This window comes from Galendromus occidentalis, unplaced genomic scaffold (assembly GCF_000255335.2).
Source record: "Galendromus occidentalis unplaced genomic scaffold, Mocc_1.1 scf7180000076665, whole genome shotgun sequence".
Classification (NCBI taxonomy): domain Eukaryota; kingdom Metazoa; phylum Arthropoda; class Arachnida; order Mesostigmata; family Phytoseiidae; genus Galendromus; species Galendromus occidentalis.
In genome coordinates, this window is record NW_003804654.1 from 3666 (window position 1) to 16996 (window position 13331).

A 13331-nucleotide genomic window follows, 5' to 3' on the forward strand; every position below is an offset into this window, starting at 1 on the left:
GTGTTTAAATTTCCTTCTCTTCTTCATTCAACGCTTCATCGCGCAGGTGGAGTGTGTTTCATTCTTCTTCTGTTCTTCATTCTTAATATTCTGTAGTTCCGTAGAAATTCGCAAATTTTTCAGCGTAGGATTTCGACTCGGTCAGAATGCAGAGAGCTTACAACTTGAGATATCCACGAGATGCGAGGCGTGAGGCGCAAGCGCCTGCGAAAATCCGGCGGCGAACCTTTGAAGACCTTCCGAAAATCTCGAGGATCATGCTCCATCTCTGGAGTGAGGCGGAAAATTCTTTGAGTTGCAATCAGCTCATAGATATTCAAAAGAAACACGCTATGATTGCGAGCCTCACCATAATTCCCGTAAAGCTGCATCGTAGAGAGAACGCCAACACTAAGGTGCTACTCAGGAGACCTGCGGAAAAGAAGTTCCACAACAGCAGAAACTTACTCATACTGTCTGTCGTCCCACCACCCGGGAGTCTCAAGGATGTGCAGTTTGAATCAATGGATTCTTATCTGAGTTTCCTCATCGGCACCTGTGGAAACTGCGCGATTTGCACGAGACCGAATGATTTCGTTTCTCTGAATGACTCACGAGCTCACGCCCAAAGTTATCGACATCGAAAGTATGAATTTTTTGGCAGAAAAGCTCGATTAGTGTTCCCGGAGATGTGACCTTCCATCGCATTATGATTCATTCTCAATAAATCAATAAATTCATTTCGTCGTTTTTCATGAGTTTTTGGAGCCAACGACCTTCTTAGGCCTATCCGAGTCCACCTTCCCAGCGGCGTCGCCTCGGCGCGGCAAGACGAGATGAGTTTTCTTAGCCAACGACTTTCTTGGCCCTATCCAAGTGCTACGTACAGGTGTTTTCTCTCGCATTTACAAAAATGCCCATTCCTAAGGAATCAATTACAAAGTGCGTTTCTCCGTCATTGGAGGCTTCAGCCGACGATACCGCTTCCAGACGGCGAGCCGAAGAGAAGCGAACGCGAGATAAGCTCTACCATCGTCTTCGGAGGACATCTGCGAGAGAAGAGTCATCATTCGATCCCCAGTCCGACAGGAAACGCCAGAAGAAATTCGCCAAGATCCCTCATCGAAACTCTTCAGGTGCCGCCGTAGTTAGTTCTGATCAAGATGAACCGACCTCACGTGAACTCCTTGATGCGAGTTTCACCACAGTTCAAGACCGACCAACGGGCATCCCTCTCACACAAATCGATGGAGAACTCTCCGTTCCAAAGGAGGTTCTTCCTTCGACTTCCAGCGAAGTTCAAAACCAACCAATGCTTGAATCTCAGGTCGTATCCCCCGCACAAATCGACGAAGGACGTGATTCTCGAACGATTCTCGATCAGCAGGCGACCGATACAGACTCCACCACGGACGATATCCATGATCAATCTGAGGCTACTCCTGTAGATGCCATTGCCTTGACCTGCCGCTCGCCACAGAAGCATTTCCTGGGCCCTCTTGCGGTGTCGTGCGCCCACTGTTCGGCGAAACACTTCCACGCGGAGCGTATTTTGCGTCATCGGACTACGTTCACGACATGCTGTAACATAGGTCGAATCACACTGCCGAGATTTCTGGATTTCCCTCAACAATTGCGCGATTTGTTCGTCGCTCCCACAGAAGAAACCCCACAGGACTCGGAACTCAGGGCAAATTTTCTGGCAAATATCCGACACTATAATTCATCACTGGCGATGGCGTCCATGGGGGGCAATATTGAGTCTCTACGCGGTGGCGGGCCGTATTGCTTCCGTCTCCACGGACAAGTCTATCACAATATCGGATCTTTACACCCAGCAGAGGGAAACCCCCCCTCATACGGTCAGCTCTATATTTTAGATACGTCCGAGGCGACGAGACACAGAATGGCTGTGCCTCAGAACGAACGGTGTAGCTCACAATTAATCGACCGATTAGGATCACTGATTGCTGGGTGTAATCCTTACGCGAGATCCTTCACAATGATGCGAGACGTTGAAAACGCAGAGCTTCGTGCTGCTGATTGTGAAAATCGCCCCCGACTGAACTTGAGAATGGTCTTCGATGATGCCCGTCCTAGAGGTTTGGATGGGAGAAGGTATGACGTGCCTACAGCTAACGAAGTGGCGGTCATCTACGTCGGCGAGGATGGAGATGTACCGTCAACTCGTTCTATAGTAATCCATGACAAGAAGGGCCAGATTTATAATATTTCACATTTAGATAAGCGATGCGATCCCTTAACATACCCGCTTTTTTTCCCGACTGGCGAAGATGGCTGGGACCCGACTCTGCAGGATGTGAATGGCAAACGAATTACTCAGAAACAATATTATTCTTCTCTGCTTTCAATCAGAGATACATTCAATCCGATTCTTCGCGGTGGAAAGCTCTTCCAACAATTCGCTGTTGATTCCTTCGTCAAACTAGAACAGAACCGCCTGAATTTCTGTCGTCAAAACCAGACTAAACTGCGAGCCGACACTTACAAGGGTCTCCAGGACTTCATGGCAAGTGAATTGTCGGGCCCGCCAGGACGTCGAATAATTCTTCCTTCCTCATTTATTGGTTCCGCGCGTTACATGCAACAGAACTATCAAGACGCCATGGCAATCGTCGCGAGATTCGGGAAACCAGATTTGTTTATTACAATCACGTGCAATCCCAAATGGCCCGAACTCCACGATAATTTGTTCCCTGGCCAATCGGCGGAACATCGTCCAGACTTGATCGCGAGGGTATTCAAGCTCAAATTAGACGCAATCTTCGATGATATATTGAAAAAAAAAGTGTTTGGCAAAGTCCTGGCCCACGTGATGGTGATTGAATTCCAGAAAAGAGGTTTGCCTCATTGTCATACACTCCTTATTCTTGAAGGAACATACAAACCGCGGACTCCTGACGATGTTGACCGAATATGCTGTGCGGAAATTCCCGACCCAGAATTAGAACCGCAACTTCATGAGGCCGTGAAGAATTTCATGATCCATCGGAATTGTGCGCGATTTAACCCTTCAGCACCGTGTTCGGTGAATGGCGAATGTATGAAAAAATTTCCCAAAGAGCTCCGCGAGGTAACGTTTTCCACCCATGACGGCTACCCTTTCTTGAGGAGGCGGAATAGATTCTCCGCATCGGTCGCCAATAGATCATATGGAGACGAATGGGTTGTACCATACAATCCCTACCTTCTGCTGCGGTATAATTGTCACATAAACGTCGAAATATGCGGAATGATATCATCGGTGAAATATTTGTACAAATATGTTTATAAAGGTGTGGATAGAGCGCTCTTGACCATAGATACCGAAGATGCTGTCGATGAAATCAGCTTACACTTGAATGCGCGATACGTTTGCGCGCCGGAGGCTATGCACAGAATTCAGGGCCACGAATTGCAGCACAAGTCCCACTGTATTTACAGATTAGCCATCCATTTGCCGAACCAGAGGAACCTCGTGTTCGTCGAGGGTCAAGAAGAAAGGGCTGTGCTGAATGCCGAGACCACGTTCTCAACTCTGACAGCCTATTTCCGCCTCAACGAAATTTTCCTCAGAACAGCTGACGACGAGGGTTACATTCCGAACCTTCGCGACTTATTGTATCATCAACTACCGGAACATTTCGTGTTTACTGCCAAACTAGGATGGAAGCCTCGGCAACGAGGTGCTTCCAAGGTCATAGGTCGAATGTTCACTGTTTCCCCCCGGGACTCCGAGAGATATGCCCTTCGGATTCTTTTGTTGAACGTGAAAGCTCCCATATCTTATGAATTTTTGAGGACAGTCGACGGAGTAGTACACAATACGTTCATGGATGCAGCCAAAGCTGCGGGACTTCTGAGCGATGACACGTACTTTCGCAAGAGTCTGCAAGAAGCCGTTCTTTTCCAAAGTCCTGCTCTACTACGGAGTTTCTTTGCCTGTTTGCTCGCCTTTTGCGAAGTTTTCCAAATCCAGGCTTTGTGGGATGAATTCATCGCTCATTTTGTGGAGGATTTCGTGCATAGAGGGAGCACTTATGATGCTGCGGTCGCGTTGGCTTACTATGATGTTGCTGATAAGTTGGCCGCTTTCAATGTCCAATTCGAGACACTCGTCGTACCGCCGGAATGCGGCAGACCTCTGAATGACGGATCCGACGTTGATTTCGATCATTTGATGCATCAAGGGGAGCATATGTATTCGACTCTGAATCAAGCTCAAAAATTGGCTGTTGATGGTATTCTCTCAGCTGATGAGTCCTCTACGTCCTACTTTTTCATTGACGGACCTGGAGGATCGGGGAAGACTTATTTGTACAATACACTCTACAATTTACTCGTGGGTCGCCGAAAAAACGTCCTCTGCGTTGCATGGACTGGCATAGCTGCGAATCTCCTCCCTGGCGGTCGAACCGTGAATTCGGTCTTCAAATTGAACATCCACGATAATAATCGAAGTTCTTCTATGAAGCGCCAGCAAAAGGAAGCTGCCCATTTAGCCAAGTTAGATCTTCTCATCTGGGATGAAATCTCAATGGTCCCGAGGCAAGCATTTGAGGCCGTCGACGCTCTCTTAAGAGATATACGACAAAACGAAGAGCCTTTCGGGGGAATAAAGGTTGTCCTTGGGGGTGACTTCCGGCAAACACTGCCCATCGTGGAAAGGGCTTCTGTCGGGGAAATCATTCAGGCATGCGTGATCAAATCAATTCTATGGTCTCGTTTTTCAAAATACGAACTCACCGAGAACGTGCGAGCGAGAAACAGTGGCAGCGATTGGCATCAGTTCTTGCTTGACGTCGGCGACGGGCATGCGAACGATGAACGCGGAAATGTTACCATTGGACCAGCGATGCTGTGTAGCGGGCGTATCGTTGACGAAATCTTCGGCAGGACAATCGTAGAAGACGCGATGAGCGATCTCGTCGACAGGGCAATTCTAGCTCCCAAGAATCGAGATGTTTCAACGTTGAATAAATTAGTCCTCGATAAAATTACACTCCGAAATCCCGACGATGGAAATATATATAGGAGTATCGACGATATCATGGAAGATTCGCAAGAAGATCGGATGTATTTCACTACTGAGTATCTGAATAGTTTGACTCCACCAGGAATGCCACCCCATGAACTCCATCTCAAGAAGGGAGCTATCGTTATGCTCCTTCGCAATCTGGACATATCGAATGGATTATGCAATGGTACCAGATTCCGAGTGTCAGCGCTAGGTAAATTCGTCGTTAGTTGTCAATTCGTCGCGGGAGCTAGGAAGGGCCAGCTCGTACTGATTCCGAGGATTGATAATTATTGTGATAATCGGCTACCGTTTCGAATGAGAAGACGGCAATTCCCGCTTCAATTGGCATTTGCAATTACAATCAATAAGAGTCAGGGACAAACGTTCAACAAACTAGGCATTTATCTGAATGAAGACGTTTTTTCCCACGGCCAACTTTACGTCGCTTTGTCAAGAGTAAGACAACCGAACCAGTTGCGTATAAAAGCTCCCAAGAATTTTGTCAAAAACATCGTGTACCTAACATCTTCTTGATCAAAAGCCGAAGTTTGAATTCACTATGTAAATAAATGAAATTCGAAATTCGAGCATTGAAACATATGTGGAAGAATGACTCCTGCGCTTGGGAAATTCGTCCTAACGAGGTGCCGCTACCTTGAACCAGCGATTATCCACCTCAACCACGAGCGATTTGCTAATTATTATAATGTTTTTCGTCTCGCGATTCCCCACAGCGTCTTTGACTCTCAAAATCGTGAAGTTCCGTCTAGAGAGCTCAAGCTTCAAAAGCATCGCACCCGGCATGCGGCATGCGGAAGCCGCGAGGGCGCGAAGCGCCCTCACGGCTGGTGTATATAAAAATGCCAATATCGCGGACAATCCGCCATTTTCGTCCAAGACGAGCAGTCCCATTATGATTTGTGATTATGCCATCAAAGTCAATATATAAGCACGGGGGTGCGCTCGCGCGTAGTTAGGTAAGTCCATCAGCGCAGCGCTGGCGGCTGGCGCTTCGCGTCAGCTGTATTCTCTATCAGCCGGTCGCATCACAGAGATGTGAAAAACACAGCAAGCCTAAGTGGCGACAACGGCAGAGAACGCTGACCGAAAACAATCATCAAGCTCACCTCCTCGAGGTAACATCAGGGCTCCTCGAGGAGTCCCGTTTGCGGGTTCAAATCCCTAGTGCTCAGTTCCAAAACATCGACGATTGGAGGTTCGATCCCCCCTCGTCACCATCTCATCATCTCCAGGACATTTTCCATTAGACTGGACATCTCAGGGAGACTGATCGTTTAGCGCAGCGCACCCCATGTGAATCCAACAAGCTCAAAGCTTGTGTCTTCATTCCCCCTTCGAGGCTCAGATCCTCGATTGTGGAGTGCGTTCGCCATAGTAGGGGTTTTCCCTGTGTATCACAACTCGAATACGTTCTCGATTCTCTGCTACTGGTTTATTCTCGGGCACACGCGTCTTGCTCGGACGCCGGCCATTCAAGTACTGACTTCTCCTGACACATGCACGGTATCTCGCTTCGCTACGTTAACGGCATGTTCCTACGCTCCCTACAAGACAGATACCTGAGAGTTTTCATGGCTACACTACACAAGTGCTTGGTCGATTGTCAAGGTATCTCGACAAGATCCCGACTGCGAACGCAATGTCGCCTCGAGTCGCACATGATGCAAAACTAAGTGCTCCTACGACATCTCGGTATTTGATATTCGTCTCAATAAGCTGCTTCAGCTGTCACATCTCTGGGTACTGGGGATGTTTTGCAATTTTTCATCCCGAAACGCTCGAGTAATTCTTGTATATACTTCGATTGATGAATCTGAATCATCCCTCGATCTAGGAGGATTCTCAAGAGCCTTCTCAACTTCCCCGATGGATTCCTTGAGCAGTTTTCCTTCACTTGCTGTAAGCATTAGATCATCAGCAAGAATAATCGCCTCGGCTGATTCGCATAGTACAGACCCGGTGAAGTTTTGTTTAACTTCTCGTTAGAACAACGGCTAGCTTGGACACTTCCATGCAGTGCCTTCTGTAAATCGGTTTTTCGCGAATCTGCGCAGGCGAGTCGGCGAGTCCGTAGACAGGACAAATCGGACACTGGACCTGCCCATGTATGCTCTGAGCGAAGTGTGCTCAAGGTTTTAGACTCCAGACTTATCTGAGGTTGTTGAGGTGATCAAGACGCTCGGGCCCGGCAAGGGCCCGGCAAGGCCCCGGGACCGGACGGCTTCACAGCGCAAACCATCAACAAAAATATTGAGAGCCTGGCGCTTCATCTTCTCGACGTCGAACTGCCGGCCCTGGTTGCGCTGGCGGCCCTCTGTTTTCCGCCTCAGCGACGGGACGGTCTCCCCAGAAAAACGGGTCGCCGTCGTCGTCGTCGCTGGACTCCTCTTGGTTGATCACCACCATTATCGGATTCTCCTCTCGGCTGTCCCCGCGCTGTTCCTTCTGAACCACCGGCGGCATGTCTCTTGGGCTGGGACAATCGACTCTCAAGCGTCCGGTTCCACCGCACCGGAAACAAACTCTTGCTGGACAGTTTCTCTCAAAGTATCCTACCTCATTGCACGATCGACTCGTCCTTCTTCTTGCACAGCAATATGGCGTCCCCGTCTCATGCCGATTGTCCAGGCAGTCCGCGCACACGCTCATTGTCGACCTCCTCGTAGCACACCACACGTTGAAAAGACCGCTGCTCTGTTCGATGCGAGCCTTCCGACCTCTTTTTCCATTGGGGGTGTCTTCTTTCCGTCGATCTCAGGGAGCATCGCCCGCTCGCTCTGCCGTCGCTACCTTCTAGTTGTCCTTTGACGTCCCTTTTCTGCTGCCTACCAGCACACTACCACCTATATATTTTTCTCTGATTCATTATCTATTCCTAATTTCCTTCTTGCTTTCTCCGCCTAACCATTTACTTAGTATATTTGCCTCGGAAATGCACTGTTCGCTTCGGCCAAACTCTTGCTCCACCCTCTTTTCGTCGTTCTCGAGCTTCTCTCCCCGTCAGCGGTGTAACCTCAACTTTTTGGTGATTTCGGACCCCTTCGCTTCTTGATTTCGGCGCCCCGTCTTTTCTAGAATCGTCACTTGATTCCTCCCTGACCGCCTTTGTTGTTTGTCTGATCTTCGACTCCGTCTCCTCTGCTTGGATCGACATGTTCAGACCCTCGAAACGTTGTGTCAACTCGTCGACTCGAATGTCCTCTTGCTCACCGTGCTCGATGTTCTCCTCCATCAGCGACTGATTCGATGCCTCCGCCCGTTGAATATTCTCTGGAATGCTGACCGGTAGTGATTTATGGATCCTCGATCGGGGAGATTTTCTTGATGGGATTCGCGATTTCCAAGGAGCTCGGTGACCATTTCTTCAGGGGGAAATCGCCCTCCGTGGAGATGACTGATAGGAGCTTGATTCGGTGTTTTACTTCACTGATCGTGGACCTTCCCGATACGACGTCGTCCATGTAGAAGTGATTCATGATTTCCTCGCGGAAGGGCGCGTCATCTGGGTAGTCCCTCATTGCTGACTCGAGGTGGAATCTGATTCCTCGATAGTTCTAGGAACGGTGAGCAGGTTAAACCGAAATCCAGCCTGGCTGCGTAGAACTCCAGGATTCTGGCGGAACTGTTGGCGCTGATGCCCAAGGGCCAGAGAAATCTCAGGAACTTCTTGTCGCTGTCGGCGGTCCTGAATCAGAGGAACGCTTTCTCGATGTCCGCCGTGAAGGCGTATTTGTACTGCCGGAACTTGAGTAAGACTTTCGTGATTTCCGGAAGTAGGTTGATACCGCAGTGGAGGACGTCGTTGAGACCGGCTTCGTGGGTGCGCCTGGCGCCGGCGTCTTTCACCACTCTGGTTTTCAGCCCCAGAGGGGAATCTGGTTTCGCTTCGGAGACCGCTTGAATGGCTAGACAGCGGGACAGTTGACCTGTCTTCTTTGGTTGAACTTTCTCTGCGAATCCGGCCTCTACGTAGCCCTTGACTTCGTCATCGACCGCCTTCAATTTGATTGGATCTTTCTTGAGCTTCTCCAAGAAGGAGTGGAGGCGCGATCTGGCGAGATTTTGATAGTCACCTAGTGACCTGATGTTCGACTTGAATGGTAGTTTGAGGACGTATCTTCCATTTTCGTCCCGGAAGCTGGTTTCCCTGAAATGGTCGATGAGTGCCTTGTTGAGGCTGTCTTCTTCTTCTTGTGATTCTTCTCTGAGATCGTCGTCGAAACCGACGTCTTCGGATCGCCATAGGAATTGAAGATCCTTCATTGTTTGAGCTGCTTTTTCGTCGGGTTTATCCTTCGGTGGATCTGACTCTGGTATGACGAGCTGCTTGTTCTGATTAGCTGGTAGAATCGAAGCGGGTTGAATGGTATCGAATCCAAAGAAGCGAGTGAGTGGAGATTCGAAAGTGGATGCTCGCTGCGAGCCTCCGAACACGTAGCCGAAAATTGAATTGAAGGCGAACGTATCGTTGAAGGACTGTGGGTCTGCAAAGTCGATCCTCGTGAAGTGATCTTGACCCAGGAGGACATCCACCGATCCGATTCTTTCCGAATACTATCGCGGACGTTCCCCGAGCTTTCGGTCTCCTTATAAACTGATCATGATAATGGTGCAAAATAACAACAATATCGTTTGACTTAACTCTGCGATCCCGAAGGCATTAATCAAGTAGCTCGCAACTAAGCATGAGGTGTAGAGACAAGGCGGTTTGACCGACCGAACCAAAACATTAGCATAGCTATCGCTGGCCGCGAACCTCTCTATGTGTTTCCCCCATGTTGCGCAACCTGCCACCGAGGGGCTGTTCGTCACACTCCCCCCCGAGACCATACCGTCGATGGATCATGTTGGCGCCTTTTTTCCAAATTATGCCCTCTCCTTTCTCTGCTTTCTGGGAGGCGATCTCAAGCGCGCGTCCTTTCACTTCGCCGTCGCCTCGTCTGTGCGTCTCGAGACCGCTTCTCGTCTTTAGTGATGAATACCTCCTCCCGCGAATGGAACACTTCGCCAATGGGCCTCTATTCGGAAGCCCTCGAAGAAGTGGAACGGGAGCTCGGCCATTGGCTTCGTTGCGGCGCGACGACCGTGGCCAAGCTTGCCAGGCTCGGCCTTACCGAGGAGGAACGGGCTCCCTTCCGGGCAGCCTCGCGTACGGGGCTGTCCGCCCACCTCTCTTAACGTTCCTCCCGCAGCCCGGGTGTTCATCACAGCGTGATGTTCAGTCTTTGTTCTTTCTCTCTCACCAAAATGTGGTCTTATATAATTTTTTCTCTTTGTTGTGTTGACTCAATTTTGATTGTTATGCAGGTACGCCGTCCCGTCCGCGTGGCACGCTGAAGATTATCTATGCATGCTGCGTGTCACTGCTCGGCATTGGCCCCGGGGATTGACTGTTCCCACAGGAACTCCGCGGGGGACGCTGGTTCTCCCGGAACCTGCCCCTACCGTGCAGGGCAGCGTCGAAGTTGTTTCCCGGCGCAGTCATCGGGAGTACCGGCGGCGCCATGAGCGAGACCCCCGCGTCCCGGTCCGCACTCCCCCGTTTCCCCACTTTCCCGTCTTCCTCACTTTCCCGTTTCCCCACTTTTCCGTTCCCCTTTTTCCCGCTTCCCGCTTTCCCGTTCCCCACTTTCTCATTCCCCCGCTTTCCCGTTTCCCCCTGCCCCCACTTTTATTCCATACCATATGTTCCCTGGGAAATCCATACCCTTCACGGCTACAGCAATTTTCTGCGAGATTCATTAGCAGAAAGTAGAAAAACAGAGGCCAATGATGACGGCAACCCCGATAGCCCCGGGAACCCACCCCTGAATTTTTGCGGCGATCGGTTCAGGCGTTTGCGAATTTTGCGAATTTCGGATTTTTCAAATTTTTTCCGAGTTTTCGAATTTTCGTGGGTGGAGCACTCAAATAATTTTTTAAAGGTAGAAGGACTCATCGCATCGGGGAACTGACCCCCCTATAACCACCGCTAGATCTCCCAGAACACGCTCCTGAATTTTCAGGACGATCGGTTCAGCCGTTTTCGAGTCTATAGGGTACCCCGGACATACAAACAGACAGACAGACATACGTTTTTATATAGATAGATAGATAGATATTTTCTTGATTGGTCTGATGAATATTTGTACCCGAGCCGTCTTGACTGTGCATGAGCGAGCTTTCTTTGGTTTCATGTGCTCTGGGAATCCTATTACTCGACATAGCGGCCACAGAGCTCTGTTGTGGTTCGTGTCCTCTAGAAGACACACGTCTCCGATTTTCAATGGCCGAGCCTCCACCGAAAGTCTGTTGTGGGCTGTTCTCAGGAATTGAAGATATTCGTTTCCAAATTTTTCTCCAGTTGTTGAGGTACAAGTTTTGTATAAGATAGCTGTAACATGTTTGTGGGACTCCATCAGCCACTTGGCCAGGGCTGTTCTGGATAGACTTCTTACGTCAGTCAAAGAAGTAACTTAAGTGTGGCAAGGACTAACCCTGATCCGAAGACTGACCGCTTCGGATCAGCACTGTGTGAGCTAACGCTTTCCATTGGGTATAAATACTGCTAATGAAGGAGAGCTCGGGAGGGAGCTACACGATTCCTAACCGGATCGCTCTCCAATTCAATATGCCGTGATCTTCTAGGTTCACAGTGTATCTCACAGATCTAACGTCCAGCCGACTGATACCTGGCGGGTCCTATCCTAATTATAATCCATTACGTTATCAGCACGATGCAACCCGTGGACGTTATCGATCGTACAAGTGCACTGTTAAACCTCAAGTGTGTGACTCTGTTATGAATAGTGATTCATCAGTCATCTAACACAAGGAGATTCCACCAGCCCTTCCGCGGCAAGAGTGGCATAGGCGACGACATGCCCGGGCACTCAGCAAGAAGAGTTGGCAATCTTTCGGAAGAAAGCAGCAAGGATGATAAGGACGCAGGGGAAAGGTCCCGGAGACTTCAGATTGACTTCGTGTCATTCAGGCGTCGAGTGAGTGATTCAGTACTCGACGGACCCAACAACATGCAATGGCAAGTTTCAACCTCCATGGATTCGGATGCAGATCCATCCGCCCCTAATATAACCACACAGAAGTTTGTTCCACCGCGACATGGTAAAGGAACTCGAGAATTCAGCTTCAATGGGAACATCATACAACAAACGAAATTGGCACCCTACTCGTGACGCTTCGACCTGTTTCGGAGCTTCTCCTGATCTCTGAAAATGCTGAGACCTCAATTATCATCGCCAAGCGGAGACTCCCCGTCACTTTCATCCTCGTACACTCTGTACCATTTCAGATGGGAACAGTGCGCAGTACATATATATTGCTTTTCGGCCCCCATCTGAGCGAGCCGATATGTGTCCTTCGGTAGAATCTCCGTGATCACCATCGGTCCCCTGTACTTTGGTTGCAACTTTGGTGGTAACGCCGTTAGTTACGGAAGCCGCCTCACTAATACGATATCCCCGATCTCATTTCGCCGCCAATGTGGTTTCCTTTTCTTATCGTAATCCTCCGCATATTTCGCTCGATTCCTAATGATCGTCTCCCGAATCTCCTTCTGAATTTCCTCTGCCGGCGTCCATACCGTCTCTTGTTCTTGTAAAACCAACCCCGAAAAATTATCTATCTCAGAAGATAGCCATGTAATGCCTCGAAAGGCGACCCCCTGTCCCCCTCGCTGGTGCTCTATTCATGTGCATCTGTGCCACCTGAATATGTTTCCCCCAATCTGACTTATTCGGGTTCTCGCTTAATGTTCGTAGTAGTCTCGCTACTTCTATGTTCAACCACTCTACCTGACCCTTTGATTGTGGCCTCTGGGTCGAGATCGGAATATGTCGAACCCCCATCGCGCTCAGAAATTCCTCCGTTGATTTCGCCGTGAACGCCGTTCCCCAATCTGACACTAGCCACATCGGTGTTCCATATGTTCTAAATGTCTGAGTCAGGAACTCGATTACAGCCGCCGCGTTTGTTGTTTTTACCGCCTCCAGTAATACGTAATTTGTCAAACCGTCCACCAGCACGATGATATGTTATTTCTCTTTCGACTTCGGAAGAGGGCCTTAAAGGTCTATATGCACCCGCTCGAACGGTCGTCGTTCCGGACGAATTGGATTCAGCATTCCCTCCTGTCTTCCAACCGCCGCGTCGCCTTATTGAACAGACACTCCATACACGATTGGATATAATGAGCGGGGAAACGGGAAAGCGGGGAAACGGGAAAGCGGGGAAACGGGGAAAGCGGGGTAACGGGAAAGCGGGAAACGGGGAAAGCGGGGAGAACATATGGACTAAAAGCGAGGGTACGGGA

At 49.5% G+C, this 13331-nt stretch overlaps 1 protein-coding gene across 1 annotated transcript in view; it reads left to right on the forward strand.

The window, feature by feature from the left end:
* The window catches only part of LOC100900389 (uncharacterized), a 7920-nt gene extending 1972 nt beyond the window's left edge, over positions 1-5948 (forward strand). The window contains exons 2-3 of the mRNA XM_003739970.2: positions 1307-5210; positions 5734-5948. Coding sequence (XP_003740018.2) covers positions 1307-5210; positions 5734-5948 — 4119 coding nt within the window. The remainder of the gene's footprint in view (positions 1-1306; positions 5211-5733) is intronic.
* The last annotated feature ends 7383 nt before the right edge of the window (positions 5949-13331 follow it).